Source organism: Acipenser ruthenus, chromosome 29 (genome assembly GCF_902713425.1).
Source record: "Acipenser ruthenus chromosome 29, fAciRut3.2 maternal haplotype, whole genome shotgun sequence".
Classification (NCBI taxonomy): Eukaryota; Metazoa; Chordata; class Actinopteri; order Acipenseriformes; family Acipenseridae; genus Acipenser; species Acipenser ruthenus.
In genome coordinates, this window is record NC_081217.1 from 19,203,821 (window position 1) to 19,224,642 (window position 20,822).

The following is a 20,822-nucleotide window of genomic DNA, read 5'->3' on the forward strand; positions in this document are numbered from 1 at the left end:
TGCAATGAATTCATAAAATGTGGCAATAGACAAGTTCATGTCTGTAAATACACACCACGGTCGTTCCATTAAAGGCGAGGCAACTCCCATTGTAAATATAACATGTTTGGCTGTCGCTTGTAAGCAAGATTTCCATCCCCTACACCCTTGCTTTGCACTGTAATTTTGCAGTTTGCCATGCTTTATACTTGAATGCATTAGGGTATTTTGTCTTGGTTAACCACTTTCTTGCTTTGGCATACTTATCTGAGATGTGCCCAGCTTGCAAGTGGTTTGCCATTCTTTAGCATGCTTTTACAATACTTGCTATTACTTTGCTTTTATCATAATACACCACAGCAAATAAGAGCTGCAGCACTTTGAAAACAAACCAACCCTTTGAGAGGTTTAACCCAGCTCACACAATGCAGTCTCTTCTGAGGAGGTGCGATACAAATAAAGAAACATTCAGGCTACTTCATTGACCACCCCGTGCAGAGCTGGTGTTCGACTCGCAGAGGCTAAGGCGTGGGCCCCTCCCTCATCCCTCCTCCAACCTGCACATTGGATAACTTCCACTGCTGCCTTGCTTGGAAAAGGACTCGCATAACAAATAAATGGGGTAATGATACCATTTATATTAACAATTAAACTGGACTAGGCTATGCCACAATAAGGTGGCATATGCAGTACTATTATAATTTTTTGTGTTAAAGTTGTTTTTCACAACTATGTAGATATGACCTAACTAGCCTAGTGGGGGCCTCCCATGGGCTGGGGCCCTGGACAATTGCCCCAGTTGCTAGCCCCTAAAACGGGCTCTGACCCCACGCACGCTCCCCTCTTTATAATAATAATAATAATAATACATGTTATCTTCATAACTAGGAAATTCATTACAAAATGACTCAGGTGTTGCCCCTGTGAAATCCTATGAAATTATATTTCATTAAGTTGCTATACATATGTGAATTTGTGGCCATTATTTCAAAAAGTAACGGCTCAAACGTATGGCCCCAATGTTCACATTGAGGAAACCACCTGCTCTTAACCACAGAATATTTTAGTATGAACAGCAGTGCAGATTTCAGTCACGTCTGTTCGTGGTCGTGTAAGGATAGCATTGTAAAGCAATAGGAAGATAATATAAACGTTAGCATTGGAATGTACACACGATCTCGGAAATACGGAAAAATAAGTGCTTACATCGGTACGTGCGGATATCAGGTCAAATAAATTCATTGTGTTAATTCCACAAAACCTTTGTTTGACAAAAAAAAAAAAACATTTTTTTTACTGGTAGGGCTATATAATAATATATTATTATTTGTATTTACAGCCTCCTTTTTAAAGTTGAAGGCACGTTGTTAACCTTTTATACATGGTGGTGATACATGTATTTTGAATTATAACTATGGTTAAACATTCTGCCAGCTCTTTATATTTTCTTTGTTTTATTTTTTTTTAAGATAGTTTATGTTGTCTTGTGAAGTGAAACAACCTCGCCAGTCTCATCATGTCCGCAAACGGCAATACAATCTCTAGCCTGGACATCGCCTACATCGTGCTTGAAGTGGTCATCGCATTGGCATCTCTTTCAGGCAACGTTCTTGTGGTGTGGGCAGTCAAACTGAACAAGGCACTCAGAGATACTACCTTCTATTTAATCGTGTCGTTGGCAGTGGCTGATATCGCGGTTGGAGCAGTCGCTATCCCGATAGCCATTCTCATTAGCCTGAAAGTCAAGATGCACTTCTATTGCTGTCTGTTCGCCTGCTGTCTTCTGTGTATCCTGACACAAAACTCCATACTGTCCCTGCTGGCTATCGCGATAGACAGGTACCTCAGGGTAAAGATACCTGTCAAGTAAGGATGTTTATTTATTTATTTATTTATTCCATTTTTCAGTTGTGTGCAGTCTGGTAGTTAACGTACAAATGTAATATTTCTGTTTGCATTAATGATTAGTAAATGAATTAATGAAGTATTCTTTGGCAGTTACAGACCATATCAATGTAAATATTTGTTTATAAAAATAATTGAAAATATTGGGGGCAGACATTACCAACACAAATAAAATGATTAAAAAAAAACATATTCTACAACTATAAGAAACTATAATTAGTATACACAATCCATTAAATATGCATCCTTGTTTGTTTGTTTGTTTTTTTCTTTGTATTTATTTATTTATTTATTTATTTATTTATTTATTTAACAATGACAGGTGCAATCCGTTTAACCAAATCTTTAAATCCGCTCTGCCAGCATATCTGAGAAACTGGCGCGCTTTTTTTTTTTTTTTTTTTTTACAAGACAAAAGAAAGTGATATTGAAATATGGGAGAACATTTACCTGTGTTCTTTGGGGAGAAGAGCACCTAGATGCAATAATCGAGGCCCTCTACTTTTAGGCCTAATTGCGACTCTTTAGAGGAGGTCTGAAATGGTTTAATGATGAACGACTTATTTAACATTGCGTGTAAAGATTCAATTTGGCACAAATTAAGTTAAAAAGGGAATATTTTAATATTTTAAATGCTTTTAGGATTTACTCATAAAGCACTACATTATAACGGCTGACAGACAAGTTTTATCCATATTCAAAGCCTACAACACACTGACACACTAAATCAATATTTGGAAGTAGCCTGCTTTTTTGAGAGCTTTAATAATCTATAATCTCAGAAGCTTTTTATTAGTGACATTTCTGTTAAGTGATTAATTAGTACATGGAATATTAATTAAAAATAATAACATATTTACTGTAAAAAAAAGTTGTTCTGACTTATTAAGGTGTTTGCTGCAAAATAATATCTGCCTTTTTATATTGTAGTGTGTAATATTTAATGCAACTCAAAATATATTGATTGAAAATGTTGCATGCAAATTATTTAATAGATTGAAACCTCAAATTAAATAAACACTATTTATATATCTGGCTAGACAAATATGCCTACTTATGAGAATTATTATTATTATTATTATTATTATTATTATTATTATTATTATTATTACAGTCCATGTTCTTTATCATAAATTAAAATAAATGAAGAAAAGGTTTACTGTATAGTGAATGAATTGGAACCATAAAAACATTATTTAAACTGACAGGGTTTCAAATAATCAATATCAATAATATTATTCAGGGTTTTTTTTTAATTCACTTCTACTCCTGTATTTGAGTAAGTTGCAGTATATAGTGAATATTTTGCAGTAATGCTGCAAGGTTACTGCTATTTTTGTTCTGGAGTAATCATCAAGCTGCCATGCATTCCTGATGTAGTCATGTAATCCGCCTTTGGCTAATCCATATTCATATAAAGTAGTGTTCTTAACAATATCCCGAATACATTTTAAAAACAGGCTTTCTCGTTTTGTAAGATTTAGCTGTGAACAAATGCTTTTGTGTTTCTGCTCCCCTTTAAGGTGGTGTTATTTGCTTTTGATCTAGGTGGGCTTGTTCCTCTGTAAAAGTAAAATTGAACAAAGAGATAACAACCTTCAGTTTGTTATGAGATAATGTGAGGCTCGTATTGGAAAAGATCAAGGATGGAGTGAAGGCACTTTAAATAATTAAGGTCATTAATATCACCTCAAAGGGGAGAATACAATCTCATCTTGGTCTCTTTCCCTTCTCTGAGAAATGCCTGAGAATCTTGTTTCCTTCTTATTTAAATATATATCAAATGAGACATATTTAAAAATAAATAAACAAACAGGAGCTGCACATATGAAACAAACGAGACCTAAAAGTTGATTTATCATGATTTTAAAACAGGGAAAGTAAATATTCAGTACAAAAAATATTCGTACAAAATGTAAAATATAACATTTATGAAAATAATATGTATATTTTGTAACTCATTATTCATATATGATTGCCACAGTAGTGTATAATTGTTTTTGTAAATACATAATAGCAGAAAATGATTGAGCTTTGAAAACATCAGCTGTGGCTTCCTCTCGTCTCAGATAAGCCCCATAAATATTCAGTCTCTCACCTCCCTTCCCGCAAAGACTTATGTTGCCCAAGCTTACAGTTTGAGTACACTGCAGTAGAGATTGAGGGTTTTCACAGAATTTTAAATACACACCATTCTAGGTATATACAGCTATGGCCAAAAGTTTTGCATCACCCTATAGAATTAACTAATTTGCTTTATAAAGTCAAATGAAACCTGCCAAATAATGTTGAATTACATACCACTTTGTAGTTTTCCTATACACTTAACGAAAAACTGATAAAATTGAAAAATGTTCCATTTCAAAGTCAAACATGAAATACTATACTACGATTATGGCTTGTGGTAGACTTTTGCGATATCATTTTGTAGTTTCTTAAGTTCATGTAGTTTATTTGTTTTAAATTATGTCTAACAGCCTTGCAAACAATCATTAAAATAAGTTTTGCAACCACTCCAGCCAAACAAAGTATTACAAATGTATTTAACAAAACTATACAGTGAAAATAATAATGTTTAATATCTATATATATATATATATATATATATATACATATACACTAGATGGAGGAATTGTCTGTCTGCCTGTATGTGAGACTTAAAAATTAACATGTGCATTTTTCAAGTTACCAATAACTATAGATTTTATATTCCCTGCTGTGGTGGGGAATGAATGTCACTGACATGCGGGCAACTAGGTACCCTAGAAACAACAATAAAATGTGAGCAATTTTCTTGTATCCTTAAAAGTCTCCCTTCTTCCTATTTTCGTAGGTACAGAGCAGTAATGACCCACCGCCGCGCCTGGGTGGCTGTTGGAGTCTGTTGGCTGGTGCCCACCATTCTGGGTCTGCTGCCCATGTTGGGTTGGCACCGAGGAGACAGCTTGGGGGCTGCTGCAGAGCGCAACAGCAGCAGCAGCAACAGTGAGGGAAGGTACAAGGCGTGCAGTTTCCCTGCGGTGATGAGCATGGACTACGTGGTCTACTTCAACTTCTTTGGGCTCATCCTGGCCCCCTTACTGCTGATGCTGGGGCTGTACGTGCTGGTTTTCACCACCATCAAGAAACAGCTGCATAACTCCCAGGGAGTCTGCAAAGCCTCCAGGCTCCAGAAGGAACTGAAGCTCGCAAACGCTTTGGCTTTGGTCCTGGCTCTGTTTGCCTTGTGTTGGCTACCTCTGCCCATCATGAACTCAGTGGGGTTCTTCTGCCCCACCTGCCATGTGTCCAAGGCCATTCTCTACTGTGGCATTCTACTGAGTCACGCCAACTCTGCTATGAACCCTGTGGTGTACGCCTTCAAAATCAAGAAGTTCAGGGTCACCTTCATGAGGATCTGGCACCATTACTATACTGGATCAGAGTGGAACGAGTCGACTTTTCACTCCAACACCTTGCAGTCACAGAGGGCAGATAAATCTGATAGTGTTTGAGGCTCAGGGTATCAACCCTGTCTTTCCAGAACCAAGCAATGAGAAATGGCCATTAATCTGCAAAGCATCTACCCTCTGTGTCCACTGTATACTGGACATTAACGATGGTGTCCATTAGTTGTAGTATTTTAAAAGGCCAGTAGTGTGGGCACTGTTACATTTCTGCCTCTATATTATGTCCATGTTTTGTTACAGTATTCTCAACACTGTGTTATGTTGTCCAGCTGTTGTACTGAATTTTAATGAAAGTATCTTAAAAAAAGATGCACTATTTTTATATGTTTGATTGCATGCTTTTTACCAGTATACTGGACATTTCAACTGGATACATTTTAAAAAGTTTGATAAATGTTGATACTTTTTTCAGTTTTGGTTTCCTTGCATGCAACAGAGGGTTAGTACCAATGTGACTGTGTGTGCAGTTATGAACAATGATATCTGCCAATTCAAAATAACTTCTACACAGTGCCTTTGATGACAAAAAAAAACATTAAAAACATGAGAGGCATTAGCGCCACTAAGAGAGATGTTGATCAAAACATAAACAGAGAGTGGCACTGAAGCAGTCTTTCTTAACTTCAAAAAGATACTAATCAGACACATTTATTTATAACAGAACTACAATGTTAATTACCAGATGTGCCACTTTTCTGTTTCTTTGGGCTAGTTTTCATTATGACACAGATGTTAGTAATAACTCTTCTTTCTAATGCAACACACAATCACACAAATCAGAGAAAAACCCCAAACCAATTGAGGTCAGGCAGTCTCACGCAACTATGTAGGTTTATATTTAAATACATTTATAGTTAAATACATTTAGGAGGCAATTTGATTGACCGAATATACTGTATTTTAAAGTTGGTGTACCTTCAAATGTTTGATATGTTTACAATAACTACAATGACTGTTTCTTATTGCAAATACTCAAATACATTTTTTTAAAGTCTGTGTTAATGGGATTTGACCATCAGTTAATTTACTGTAAATATTTTATTTAAAAAGAAAAGGCTTTGTTATGTATCAATGGGTCCTATTCACCTAGCTTTAACTATGTTTCAGTATGTCATTGCTCCATGAGGACTGGTGTCTTCCTAGAACTCTAGAAACAGGTTAGTATCATGTAAAGCATTTCTTAATGTTGTTTCCTTTGACTAATGTTTTTTTTTCAAGAAGTGAGAGCCAGCGCCATCTAGTGTTGTGTTATGCCAGCAATACAAATGGAAACAGAATTCTTCTTTCCTGTTCATTAAAGGGGGTTGGCTCTTCTATATAAACACCTGGCAAATATAGGGTTACCATATGGCTCCAGATTAACCGGACGCTTTGAGATTTCAAAATTCCCCCTAAACTGAAAGTAATTCACTTATAAATGAGCTCCACCTTTGCTGAGATTAATCCTGCAGCAAACAAGTCACACAGATCAGCTGCTTCTGATCAGATCTTAATGAACGAATAGCTAATCTATCGACAGAGCAACGAGATGATGATGCGATTGTATTTGCAGAATAATATGGGCGATTGAATTTTAACAAACAGAAAAAAATAGCGACTGGCTGCAATTCATTCTTAGTACAATACAATTATTTGACGCGCATGTGGGTATTTAAGCACCATTATTAATTGTAGCTAAGGATGGTTCATTTACACATTCATTTATTTCAATTTAGGGGCAAGTTTGAAATCCCGTTCTGTCTCACAGCGTCCTGTTAATCTGGAGCCAGATGGTAACCCTAGGCAAATAGAACTGAAGAACTGAAATACAATATCAGAATGATAAAAAATAAATAAATAAACACAATGGCAATAACAACTATAGAGAATGACTGCAAACCTAATAATAAAAAAATTATGTTCTATTAAACAAGAGCCCCCAAGTAAGGGCAAACGGTGTGCTAAGAATCTGTTACGTGCATAAGCTCTGCTGCTGTATGCAGTTACCTTTGCTGTTCATGTGCAGTATGCATGGACCAGGAGGTCTCCCCATTCTTTTTCCTGGAGGGAAAGGCCATTGTTAATTCCCTCAATGATGTACAAGTGACTTACAGGAGCGGGAGGGCTCTCTCAGGTGGGGGATAAATCTGTTATTAAATTGATTATGTTACGGCTTGCTAATAAAAGTTTTGGCCAGGGAACTGATTGTGTGGCCTGTTCTTTTAAACTCCAGTCTACATACACACATAAAACACAAGCGCCGCTTAAGCATTGCTGAAGGTTTTGTTACTCAACAGCCCAAAACATTGCGGCCTAGAGCGGGATTTATACTGCAGACTTGCCCAAAATATTAACCCGGATTTCAAAATTCCCCCTAAACTGAAAGTAATTCACTTATAAATGAGCTCCACCTTTGCTGAGATTAATCCTGCAGCAAACAAGTCACACAGATCAGCTGCTTCTGATCAGATCTTAATGAACGAATAGCTAATCTATCGACAGAGCAACGAGATGATGATGCGATTGTATTTGCAGAATAATATGGGCGATTGAATTTTAACAAACAGAAAAAAATAGCGACTGGCTGCAATTCATTCTTAGTACAATACAATTATTTGACGCGCATGTGGGTATTTAAGCACCATTATTAATTGTAGCTAAGGATGGTTCATTTACACATTCATTTATTTCAATTTAGGGGCAAGTTTGAAATCCCGTTCTGTCTCACAGCGTCCTGTTAATCTGGAGCCAGATGGTAACCCTAGGCAAATAGAACTGAAGAACTGAAATACAATATCAGAATGATAAAAAATAAATAAATAAACACAATGGCAATAACAACTATAGAGAATGACTGCAAACCTAATAATAAAAAAATTATGTTCTATTAAACAAGAGCCCCCAAGTAAGGGCAAACGGTGTGCTAAGAATCTGTTACGTGCATAAGCTCTGCTGCTGTATGCAGTTACCTTTGCTGTTCATGTGCAGTATGCATGGACCAGGAGGTCTCCCCATTCTTTTTCCTGGAGGGAAAGGCCATTGTTAATTCCCTCAATGATGTACAAGTGACTTACAGGAGCGGGAGGGCTCTCTCAGGTGGGGGATAAATCTGTTATTAAATTGATTATGTTACGGCTTGCTAATAAAAGTTTTGGCCAGGGAACTGATTGTGTGGCCTGTTCTTTTAAACTCCAGTCTACATACACACATAAAACACAAGCGCCGCTTAAGCATTGCTGAAGGTTTTGTTACTCAACAGCCCAAAACATTGCGGCCTAGAGCGGGATTTATACTGCAGACTTGCCCAAAATATTAACCCGGAAGTTGTCTCGTCGCCATGTTGGACTCGACCTCCGTGAAGATGCTCCGGCCTGCAGCAATCGCTCGGGGAAAGAGCGAATAAACTTAAATCTTTAAATTGTTATCCTTTTTAAAGTAAGACGAAACCATGGCAGATTAGAAGGGCTGCACAAGGATTTGAGCTACCATGTAGGAGCGAGTAGAAAGAAGAAATTAAAGGCGAGTTTCGCTGTATTTACGGTGTGACACCACTGCCAAACACAACGAAACAATCGTATGAAATGTTTATTATTATTACGATAACTTGCTTCAGTGTTTCAGATTTGGTATGTTTTTTTTGTGATTTTATGATGTTGGTTTTAAGATTGAGGTTGTTACACAATGCAGGAGATTGTGAGTGTCTAGATAGGTATGCTGCAAGGTCAGGCCTATGTGTGTGTGTGAGACGAGACGTGAAAATGATAAACGTACATTACTAGCGCCCTTACTATCTCGCAAACTGTTTTCAGAATTAAGAAGAAAAAAACACGGCACCATACAAGTAATATACTTTTGTCTGTGATTCATGAAGATATTGGTTTATTGGGTTTAATCTTAACGTGGTAACGACGTAGGCCCCGTATTACAAAATTCTGGTATTTATTTTGTGTTACTACTTATAAAACTATCGGAATGGGTTACGGACTGTCACAAATCAAAATAACGTAATTTACAAAAAATATGTCCATGTCTTTTTTTTCAAAAATAATGTTACAATGTTTTGATATTCGTGTCTGGCGGGAAAATGTATTACCAATTAAATAAAATACAATGCAAATTAAAATAAATATTGCTTTTCGTATAGTAACTGCTCTAAATATTTAGGAGTTTGTGCATGCAAATTGATTGTTAGCTCGTGTTTAGGGGTTCTCATTGTGCTACAGCCGTGCCAGTCAATCAAACGGCCTATTGAAGTAAGTGCAAATTAAAGCTGAAACTGAAACTGTGTGTACAACATGATGACCTTTTCTCAAAGGTCAGTTAATTTGCACAGAAGTTTAATATTTTTTGTCATTCCGTTTTGAGTCGTGCTTACATAATTTGCATACAGAAAGGTGTACTAACCATTCTTGCAGAACCCTAAATGAACCTGCAGAGAGAAGTGAGGACCAGGACTATTACTACAAATGATTTATATTAATGGAGCTAGGGCAATGGAAATTACTGTGCATAAGTAAGATTAAAAAAAGTGTATCAAACTGCCCAAGCACCTACTTTTTAAGGCAACTGATTAAATAGTAGAAGCAGAGCACTAGTAAAGCCTGTCATCTTTTGGGATGGTCATAGCGATACATTCGAGTCATGCATAAGAACAAGCATTGTGTAACTCCACAGTACAATTGTGAAGAGTTAGTATCCCACTTTCCAGAAAAAGCATGCTTTAAATTATTATGAATGTATGCTAAGTCTGCACAAGTGCATGCGTAAATTAGTTCATATAAAGCTAAATGTATTTATTTAATTACTCTTAACTTGTTTAAGATTTATTATAGTGTCTGTGCAACTAGCTGCCTGTATTCAGCTCTGCCACCTGGAATCTCTGAAATATATCCTCCTTCCCTTTAAAAAAAAAAAACTCCCAAGAGCTGACTCTGTCTTTCTGATATTTTAATTGGACCATCCCCTTCCATGTTTATCTCCCTGGATTTCCCTGCTGATTTGCAGTTGACTCAGCTGTCCGTGTCACTTTTTTTCTGTCTGACGTGTCATTATGGGCAGCCCAGCATGCCCCGACATGTCAGGACAGGACCTATGGTGTTTAAAAATGAGTTCTGTAGGCACGCTACCCTCATTGAGGAAGCTGGCTGCCTGGCACACATACACACAACTCTGCCAAGGTTCTGTAAGTTGCATGTCGTTTGCACAGTGCGGCACCTTTTTGCTTGTATGACCTAATGGCTAATATCTTAAACTGATCTTGCTTGTCTGTCATCTTTTTTTTTCCCTTCAATTTGTATCATTTCTCTTTTTCCACTGCCATCTGATCCTTTATTCCGTTCTGTAATCCTAGCCATTGTCATGTTTTTAATATTACAGTGAGTTCTTAAATGCACTTCTTACCTTAATAGGCACTAGATGTGTAGCGATGCACAAGGCCAGATATTGTCGTCTTTTGATTTGTAATGTTTTTATTGATAATGTTGTTTTAACAGCTGTTTCACTGCCAAAAATGACCACAGCTACCACCTCAACACAGTACCCAGCATCAGACCTGACATGCAGGCTTTTACCAGGGGAGATGAGCCAGGTGAGTCCAGTCTGTATTGGCTCTGCATTTGGATGGTGGGTGGGGGTTGTGCCCGAGAACAAAGTATTATAGAACTCAACACCACTTGTTGACATGACGTTGCAGTTCCCTGTTGACATTTCAACTCTTGTGTATATTCAGATTAACACCAAAAGGACAACAGTATATGTCAAGGCTCTGTAAATGAAGACACATTTTCAGTGCTAACCTGTGTTCAGTTGACATGTTTAACCCTATTTTGTAAGGGGTAGTCTTTGCTGGGAGTGTCTGAGACGTGTTTGCTGTTCTGTGCAGGTTCAACCCAAGCCTCCCCTGCTGCAGATCCTCTGTGAGGCCGGTGCTCAAGAAGATACCTTCACCTTAAAGGAGGTAAGGAAAGGCTGATTAACACCCCAGGAGGGCCGTTGAGCTAAATGTATCAGGTTCATTAGCGTGCTTGTGAGAGAGCTGTGTACTGTGCTGTATTGCAATGAAACCAAACACTGCTAGAAGGAAGATAAAAAGCACCCCATCTCCTCAGATCAATTTGTTTTCTGTTTTCTTAGAGAATTTATATAGTGCCATTAATTTAACACCAACGTCTGAAGTTATTGCTTTTCTGACGAATGTGTCTCTGCCATAGGTCATGCATTACCTGGGACAGTACATCATGCTGAAGCAGCTGTATGACAAGCAGAGGCAGCACATGGTGCACTGCGAGGAGGACCCGCTAGGAGAACTGCTGGAAGTCAAGAGCTTCTCCGTCAAAAACCCCAGGTAAGTTCCTTGAGTTTGTTCAGTTCAGGAGGCCCCTGGCGTGGAGTGCCTCTGAAACTGGTCCCAACTTAAGCCACTTTGTAGAAGCAATCGCTCTGTTCATATTTCCTGTGCTTGGCTGCATGTGGGGCAGTTTTAAATAGCTGACACCCTGGGTAACGACAAATCTGGAATGGGACATGCTCCAACTAGGTCTTAATAGATGTTATTGTTTTGTGTGAGAAAAGAAAATTAGCATCTAAACTCTTAACTGTAAGTACTAGCTTCATCGTTTGACAGTGCTTAAATAAAAATATTCCTTTTATGTTTACAGCCCAATCTATAAGATGCTGAGAAATAATCTGATTGTCTTAAATTGTACAGGTAAGCACTGCCTCCAACTATATATGAAATTTCAGTTTTGATGATTTATTTTTATTTATTTATTTTAAATCTGGTGTTTCCGTTTCACTGGCAAAGTCTGATTTCTGAAAACTCAAAACTCCTCACTGGTGAAGTGTTTTCCCTTTGAAATTCAAACAGGAAAATTGCAAAATGCCTTTGGGAGCGAGTTAGAAGTGTCTTATCATTTCATTTTTTTTTTTTTTTTTTTACGGTTGTGTGTGCTGTCATTAGTGAGGGTGCCTTTGTGTGCATGAGAACGTGAAGTTCATGTGTCGGTACCTTGAATTTAATATTTGTTATGTCTATATTGCGTTTTTGCATTCTTATTGTGTCAAGTACGCTCTTTCCTTTAAGGCCACCACTCTTCTGGTTAATAAATAACATCCCTACCCACACAAAAAAATAGAAATACTAAGGAAACATTTTGTATTTGTAGCCTGTTTGTTTCACTCTCTGTCTATCCATCTTTGTCTTTCTACTTCTACTACATTTAAAAATCAGTTTCTTGTGAAAAGTGCTAGATTGGCAGCACTGGAGACTGAAATCCTCTATGTATCCACAGAGTGCAAATGGTTCAAAGAGTGGCAATATTGATCTTACCCAGCACTGCCTAGCAAGCATGCCTAAAGATTTGGGGAGGGAGCCCACTGTGAAAGTTGCCCATTGCTGAATTGTGTATTGGTTTTGAGATGTGGATTGCTGAAGGTGAGACGTGAATGTTGAAGTGAATGAGTGCTTGGTAAGTGTGTGAGTTCATGCGTGCTGTGAGATTGGGAAGGAGAGGGTATAGTCTCATGGTGATCTGCGGACAGAATGTGGTGGTGGATCTGTTACTGTGTGATGTTTTGACGGTCTGTGTTGTGAGATGAGTAATTATGGGGAAGGTTTTTTTTTTTTTCTTTGTTTCCATGTCCTATCTGAAATTCAGGTGCTGCAAAGACTCTTTCTGTCGCCAAGGATTCAAATCATGAAGCAACAAAAGAAGATCCCGGTCAGGTAAAACCCCAGCATGGTGCTTCGGATGGGCAGCGTTTACTCTTTCTCATGGGCACACAGCTGCTTGGCATTTTCCCCTCTGACAGTCTGCTGTAAATGCACCTTTGTAGCAATGCAGACACAGAATGCTTTTTTTTTTTTTTTGTTACTTGAATCGCTGTATTCCCAAAGACAGTTGTTGGTTATAAAACGCTGCATTGTATTTCTATCATTGCTGTCACTCCTCCCCCATTTTTCTCTTGGACATGATCCAGCAACCCCACTGCCAAGATTGAGGGCTGTTTGCCATGAAAAAAGAAACGCTGCCTCTTAGTTTTCCTGTACAGAGGGGCACCGTCTCTGTACCTGCCCATCTCGGGGCCTTCCTGGTGGTTTCAATGGAATCTGCAGTTTCTTCAGGAAGCCACCAGGTGGCCCCCATAGATGGGGGACAGAGTCCCTGTCTCTGTTTGTGTTTCTCAGAGTTCTCTTCTCTGCCTCGCTGTCTCTCCAAGGGTGAAGTAGGTTCTCTTCCTCTCGCTGACTCCCAACCCTCCTCCCCATCCGTCCTTAAGATTCAAAAGAAAATCCCATATACTTCTCTGATTCCTCTTGGGCAGTAGAGTCCAGCCATCACATTATTTACTTACTGCAACAGAAACTAAAATATTGTACGGTTACTAGAAGCGACAGTGAATAAGGGGTTCACATATCCTTGGAATGCCCTTTAAAATGCAATACCATCCTGAAAAATGGTTAGTCCACAGGAAAAAGAAGCCAATTGATCAGGTGCTGGGTTTAGGCTTGGTTTAGGCTGTCTTTGCATCTCGGTCAGTTGCTGTCCTCTTGAACTACATTTTCTCCTTTCTCAACAAAGATGGGAGCTCAAATTAGAGATGCTTTTGATCATAGTATTTAAATGTGGCAAGAGAAGTTGGTTGAAAGGATCAGTATGGGAAGTTTAAGTGTTCTGGTGAGAGAACTGGTCTATTGTCAATACTGCAAACCAACCCATGCAGTATTACAGTAACAACACTCCCTGAGCCCCCCCCCCCCAACCCCCTCTCGCAGCCTCTGTGACCCCTTGCTGCCACACTCTGGGGGGGTCAGTGACCTGGAGATGAATTGCTTCATCCTCTCAACACAGACATACCTGTGTGTTAACATGCTCTCTCTCCATCCTTGTCCAGAGAGGTACGGGGCTATGTGAAGAGACCCCAGGATTAGAGGCAGCTAGCGGATCCCACAAACCACCTACCGTGCATCGTAGACACAGGGAGCCTGACCAAGGTAACTTCCAATCGCAAGACACATGCAGGAGTACTCCTGTGCACACCCAGGTTGTTTCTTTATTGTTTAACAGCATCTAGGCTAGTTGTTTGGATTAATGTGGTACAACCACTCTCTAACTAGTAAGGGCAAATTGTGGGGTAATGAAAGACGGGCCTTGATGGGCTAAACGGCATTGTCTCATTCCCAGACTTGCCTTATGTTCTCTCTTTATTTTCAGACTCTGAAGACGGCCAGCCTTCTAAACGGAAAAAGCTGGATGTCCTGTTGGAGGACTGGGACTTGTCCGGTCTGCCCTGGTGGTTCCTTGGGAACCTGCGCAGTAACTACAGCCACAAGGGCAACGGCTCCACAGATATTCACACAAATCAGGTACGGGGGTCCTAGTGCTACAAAGCGCAGAGTTAGTTACTTGTTGTTGGCAGATGTTTTAATTATACTTTACTACAATAATATTTAAATCTCACTAGATCTTACTATGTGTTGTCCTGATTAGTCGTGTGTTTCCCTTCAAACATTTCTCCTGCCAGCCAAACACAGTGAATAAATATATGTATGTGACTTCACAGAAAGAAAGCAAAGTGTATTTGCTTGTAGGAGTCTGGAACACATTTTATTATTAAATGACCTCTAGCAGTGACCTAATATAATTAGATTACAGCAAGCTCAGCTCCCAATTTAGTGGTTAAAGAAGTAGAAGATTTTTTCACACAACTGAGCAGATAGTTTTCCCCTGGCCAGGATCAAGACACTGCCATTGTGTCAGACACCACAGATGACCTGTGGTTCCTGAATGAGGGAGAGAACGAGCGAGTCAGCATCGAGATGAAGGAAGCAGCCCTCGAGTCAGACAGGGGCAGCGAGAGAGAGGAGGGGGGAGAGAAAGAGGTGAGTGTCTTGTGGTGCTACTTCAGTTGCTAAAATGATCAATAGCCAGCAATCTAAGCAATCGGGCTTCTGATAGTTAGATTGTTACCCTGAAGAAGGGAAAACCCTTAATGATCTTTCAGGAACACGTTTCGGTCGCCGGGGGGTTTTGGCAGCAGTGAACCGGGATTAATAATACAATTGGCGATTCTAAATTGGGGAGAAAACTGGGTAAAAATCGTTGGCAACAACAAAATTTTATAAAAAAAATAATCGGGTATTTCAGATTTACATTCTAAACTAAACTCCTCAATGCCCTTCTAAAGAGAAAAAAAATACAACTCTATGTATTTGCCCCCATCTCACACATCCCTTCTCATGTGCAGATGCTGGAGTGTTCTCTCTTTGAGAAGGAACCTGAAGAAAACTCTCCGTGTCAGAGTGATGACACTGACACCGAGGTCTCCATACAGGTCAGTGACCTGTCTTTGCTGCAAACTTGAAGATCTTTTTCAGAGTAATTATTTTTTCATGTTTGTGTTGTTTTTTTTTTTACTCCACTCCAATTTGACGTTGTATTTTCATAGGATGCCTGGCAGTGCACAGAGTGCCGCAAGTACAACTCACCGCTGCAGCGTTACTGCATCCGCTGCTGGGCCCTTCGCAAAGACTGGTACAAGGACTGCCCACGACTGGTACACTCCATCTCTGTACCGGACATCCCTGCCAGTGTGGTGGGGCAAGAGGCTGAACAAGATGATGGGATTGATATCCCTGACTGCCGCAGAACCGTGTCTGACCCAATCATCCTACCCTCTCATCTCTCCGACAGACCAGAGCCCCCCAGCAAAGCCCTAACCCTAAAAGCAGCTCTGCTCATCCCTTCAGATGTCTCTGAGGGGCTTGAGAGCTCCCAGGGGGACAGTCTGGATCTGCTGGATTTAGGGCAGGGGATGAACGAGAGGTCGGAAGCCATCCTGGAGCCCTGCAGCCTGTGCCATGTTCGTCCCCGCAATGGAAACATCATCCATGGGCGAACAGCACACCTGATCACCTGCTTCTCCTGCGCTAGGAAGTTGCACAAATTCCGCTCTCCGTGCCCGGGCTGCGGCCAGATCATCCAGAGAGTCATCAAAACCTTTGTCGCTTAGCTTTGAACGAAACTCCTCTGAGTTTGTCTAACACGCCTCTTGTTTAACACCTCTGTCTTTCTCTCTCATTCTCTGCTTGAAATACATCAGCACCCCACCCTTCTATCCCGCTGTCCTGTATCTGTGCCTGCTTACCAGCTCTCCCTTGGTTGTCTGTGCCGATGATTCTCTTTCCTGCTCTCTTCGGGACCACTAACAGCATTGTATTTTTTTTTTTTTTATAAGAAACTAAATATTATTTATTTTCAAAGCTGCAAGGCTTTCCAGTTCATGTAAAATGTCATACAGCTGCCGATTTCAGAACAAAATGAAGCAAAAATCTGAACTGCTTGTGGGCCCACAAGCACCAGGATTGGGAAAGCTTCTCCACTGCCAATGTTCTGTGTCAAATAATGCTTGGATTTCTGTGCCCCTTCATATTGATGGAGCCACATACTGGTAATTGGGTGGGGGTTACTTTTGAACTGTGTATACCTAGTTAGTATTTTACTTGAGAAGCAAAATGTATTCCAGATCAGAATTTTCTGAGGCTCACAGCATAGAGACTTCCAATCTCGTCCTCTCAACAAAACTAGAAGACATTTCTTTTCCAGTTAATAGCCTTTTGCATCCTGAAGCTGCATGCCATCAGTTAGCTATAGGCTCTTTTTCTACTGCCCCAAACCCTGTTCTTTGTAAGCATGCTGCAGTTCAAGCGAGTTTGTTCAGGTCTCAGTAATGGAAGTAAAGGAAGGGTGCTATACAGAAAGTTGTCCGCAGCTCCACAACATGTTCTGTAATGTATTTTGCCTTACAGAGCACAGGTTTCTAATTCAAAGCAGCAAGTTGCTACTAAAGTGAAGGACTTCGTTCTTTTTGAGGTACTTGGTTACAGTAGTCCAGGCAGTAGAAACACCTGCCCTTGTCCTCAACATTGACAGCTTTTTGTTTTGTTTTTTAAATATAGTTGTGTATTATAACATTATTATTATTATTATTAATCAAAGGCTGACTGGTGTATTTTTGTACAGAAGGTTTTAATTTATAGTAAAATCTTGTTTGCCCAGTGTAATTGACCATGCTGTAGTACTATGTAAAGAATATGTGAAAGAAGTTTATTTTTCTGGCTTATGATAACTGCTGTTGTAATTTATTGGTTATCACAGTTTATTTATAGTGGCTTTAACCCCGGCAGTTTTAAAAGGGTTTTTTTGGGTTTTTTTTTTTTAAATTTCTCACTGCCAGACAGAATAGACTAAGATGTTCTATGCATTCATTTGAAGCAGATGTTCTGTATCTATTTTTCATGTCCAAAAAAACCCAGTAATAATTCTATTTGTAGAAGCTGCCAATTATATAAATGCAAAATACCAAGTACATTTGAAGCATAAACTTTAACTCTTCATATCTTTATATTGATGACAACAATTTGTTCGTTCCAGGCTTTTCATGTGGGCACCATTCCCTAAGAGTAATTAAAAGGGTATTAATGGCATGGTTATGTTCATTTGAGTGTGGGGCTTTAATACTTAATTTTACTGCCATCTCTTTTTGCCTTTATAAGGGGTAGAATTGTTGATTTTGTTTGTGTGTTTTGTTTTTCTTGAAAGCACTTGAATTAACTTTTTTTTTTTTAAGTAAAAATGTTTGAGCAGCACTGTAGTTACCTGCCATTAAGTAGTTTTCAGTGCAAAGGGAAACCTTGTGAAGACTGCTTGTTCATTGTGTGCATAATAATATAAAAAGGAGACTTAAAACCGAACCTAAAACTGGCACCACCTTCACCCCTTTTACCTTTAAAACTCTTTGTGATGTCTTCCAGTGGTGAGTCCCTCAGTGTGTACCTAACACACCCCATTGTTAATAGTCACAGGATGCGTTCCTACAAGGGGACTTTGAAGACTGGTCATTCATTGTTTCTTGTTTCTGTAAAGAGAACCTTGTTAAACGTTAGAAGGTTTAAGTTTTGTGGGTACGAGGGAGATGGCAATGCTAGAATCGGGCTTTACTGTCAGCTACCCTGTCACGGCTGTGAAACTGGTGGGTTTGTTATAGTTGTATTTGAACCCATGATTCCCCCCCCGCACTGCAGTCTGACAGCATTGTTTTCCAAGAACCTTCAATGCCATTTGTTAGAGAAATTGTTTACATGCAATTTTTTTTTTCAAGTGTTGGACAGAATCTTCACGTTAAATAAAGAAGGTCGCTGTTCAAGATTGAAGTCTTCTTTTCCACTTTGTTATTAGAGGTATTGTAAGGTTTAGTAAGATCAGAAAAAGCAAACCATAGAGAGGTTTCTGAAGAGGGTCTGCTTCAGGCTTTACAGTATGCATGTGCAGGTGGTGCTTTAGTTTTAGCCACCAGATGGTAGCAAAGTTCCAAACAACACTGCAGGAGTAACCATTCAAATCTGAATACATCTTGTATCCTAGTCCTGGTTTTAGAACTCTTGTTTGGTACACTATAGATATTCTAAATGGATTGATTAATCACACCTGTGGGCTTTGATCAATTCATCTTGTCTACCTAAGTGCGGTATCAAAAAAACAGTGCGTGAAAAATAAATCTTAAACGGTGGAGGCTACTTCTAAAGATCTTGGTAAACGGGCAACTGGAAGGCATACCCAATATTTCTCCATATCTCAGAATGAAGAAAAGACGACTTCAAGAATTACTGATCGGTGCTTTCCTTTCACAGCAGTACTACACGTTAATCATATCGTCTTAGCCCCAAGTAAACAGTTCTTTTTATTCAGCATCTTTCTTTCAAACGGTAGCAGAAAGTTAACAGCTATATAATACTTTTTCTTCAGCTAACTAAAATAAAATTCCACTCAGTGAATTACATTTCTCTTCAGCTAACCTAAGTTACCCTTGTTAGTTTGTAGTAGTATGTGAAGTGTTTTTTTCTCACTGCCAGACATAATAAACTAAGATTGTTCTATGCATTCATTTGAAGCAGATGTGTATTATCTATTACACTATGTAACACAATTTTTGTTCCTGGGTAGTAAGTGTTATTTCCTAATTGCTTATGCCTCAAAAGTATAGAAAATGGCTATTATTCCCCACAAACTTTGCTTTTGTGACCAGGACAGTGATATTTTGAAATTTACCTATTTCCAATGAGAAAACGGGCGAATTTGTGTCTTTTCGTTCACATAAAGTCAGAAAAAAACAACATATGAATCCAAATTAACATGTATTTATACTAAAGTAATACAAAAATGACTACAAAAGATTTAGAAGTGAGTAGTTTTTCGAGATTTACGATTATACTGTAAATCACTTTCACGAATCAGCCCCCAAATGTAGTCTCCCATCATGTTCTCGTTGTACTGTCCTTGGTAGCGGCGTTCAAAGTCCAGTATATCCTGGTGGAAGCGCTCGCCTTGCTCCTCCGAGTACGCTCCCATGTTTTCCTTGAATTTATCAAGATGAGCATCAAGGATATGGACTTTGAGGGACATCCTACAGCCCATTGTGCCGTAGTTCTTCACCAGAGTCTCAACCAGCTCCACATAGTTTTCGGCCTTGTGATTGCCCAGGAAGCCCCGAACCACTGCGACAAAGCTGTTTCAAGCCGCTTTCTCCTTACTAGTGAGCTTCTTGGGGAATTCATTGCACTCCAGGATCTTCTTTATCTGTGGTCCGATGAAGACACCGGCTTTGACCTTTGCCTCAGACAGCTTAGGGAAGAAGTCTTGAAGGTACTTGAAGGCTGCCGACTCCTTATCTAGAGCTCTGCCAAGTCCCAATTTGATGTGCAGCGGTGGCATCAGCACCTTCCAGAGGTCCCAGCCGTACTCATCATACTTCAAGGCGTCCAGCAATGTCTTGATGCTGTTGTAATCCTCTTTAAGGTGCACCGAGTGAGCCAGGGGAAGAGACGGGTACTTGCTACCATTATGGAGCAGCACGGCTTTGAGGCTCCTGGATGAGCTGTCAATGAAGGACAGTATAACGAGAACATGATGGGAGACTACATTTGGGGGCTGATTCGTGAAAGTGATTTACAGTACAATCGTAAATCTCGAAAAACTACTCACTTCTAAATCTTTTGTAGTCATTTTTGTATTACTTTAGTATAAATACATGTTCATTTGGATTCATATGTTGTTTTTTTCTGACTTTATGTGAACGAAAAGACACAAATTCGCCCGTTTTCTCATTGGAAGTAGGTAAATTTCAAAATATCACTGTCCTGGTCACAAAAGCAAAGTTTGTGGGGAATAATAGCCATTTTCTATACTTTTGAGGCATAAGCAATTAGGAAATAACACTTACTACCCAGGAACAAAAAAAAAAAAAAAAAAATTTGTTACACAGTGTTATTGATGTCGGAAAAAAAAGTCATAATTCTATTTGTTGTAGCTGCCAATTGTAAAAATGCAAAACACCAAAGCAGATTGCACGTGCAGTACAGGTCTGTAAATTTAAAGCATGAACTTCTTTACATCTTTACATTGAAAACGATTTGTTTGTTCCAGACATTACATGTGGGCACCATTCCCTAAGAGT

General features: G+C 39.2%; 2 protein-coding genes across 4 annotated transcripts; both read left to right on the plus strand.

Annotated features, from left to right (window-relative positions):
• The first annotated feature begins 1,381 nt into the window (after positions 1-1,381).
• LOC117397011 (adenosine receptor A1-like) lies at positions 1,382-7,655 on the plus strand. The gene is made up of 2 exons (XM_059003455.1): positions 1,382-1,845; positions 4,628-7,655. Exons 1-2 carry the CDS (start codon positions 1,496-1,498, stop codon positions 5,376-5,378), a joined length of 1,101 nt encoding a protein of 366 aa, XP_058859438.1. The 5' UTR covers positions 1,382-1,495; the 3' UTR covers positions 5,379-7,655.
• Positions 7,656-8,602: 947 nt separating this feature from the next.
• Positions 8,603-18,517, plus strand: LOC131696454 (protein Mdm4-like). 3 transcript variants are annotated; one of them, XM_059003720.1, is made up of 11 exons: positions 8,603-8,886; positions 10,805-10,899; positions 11,194-11,268; positions 11,522-11,655; positions 11,969-12,018; positions 12,968-13,035; positions 14,205-14,304; positions 14,525-14,676; positions 15,046-15,192; positions 15,558-15,644; positions 15,759-18,517. In XM_059003720.1, exons 2-11 carry the CDS (start codon positions 10,822-10,824, stop codon positions 16,320-16,322), a joined length of 1,455 nt encoding a protein of 484 aa, XP_058859703.1. In that variant the 5' UTR covers positions 8,603-8,886; positions 10,805-10,821; the 3' UTR covers positions 16,323-18,517. The 3 variants fall into 3 exon arrangements, with proteins under 3 accessions (XP_058859703.1, XP_058859702.1, XP_058859704.1); XM_059003719.1 differs by having other exon boundaries at positions 8,603-8,831; XM_059003721.1 differs by lacking the exon at positions 8,603-8,886 and adding an exon at positions 8,920-8,938.
• Positions 18,518-20,822: the final 2,305 nt, after the last annotated feature.

Excerpts from the sequence above, each read along its gene's own strand:
- LOC117397011 (XM_059003455.1), top strand. The coding sequence starts at position 1,496 with ATGTCCGCAAACGGCAATACAATCTCTAGCCTGGACATCGCCTACATC. Across the intron at positions 1,846-4,627 it reads AGGGTAAAGATACCTGTCAA|ATGCGGGCAACTAGGTACCC; the intron begins GTAAGGATGTTT and ends AATGTCACTGAC.
- LOC131696454 (XM_059003720.1), top strand. The coding sequence starts at position 10,822 with ATGACCACAGCTACCACCTCAACACAGTACCCAGCATCAGACCTGACA. Across the intron at positions 14,677-15,045 it reads CAGATATTCACACAAATCAG|GATCAAGACACTGCCATTGT; the intron begins GTACGGGGGTCC and ends TCCCCTGGCCAG. Across the intron at positions 15,193-15,557 it reads AGGAGGGGGGAGAGAAAGAG|ATGCTGGAGTGTTCTCTCTT; the intron begins GTGAGTGTCTTG and ends TCTCATGTGCAG.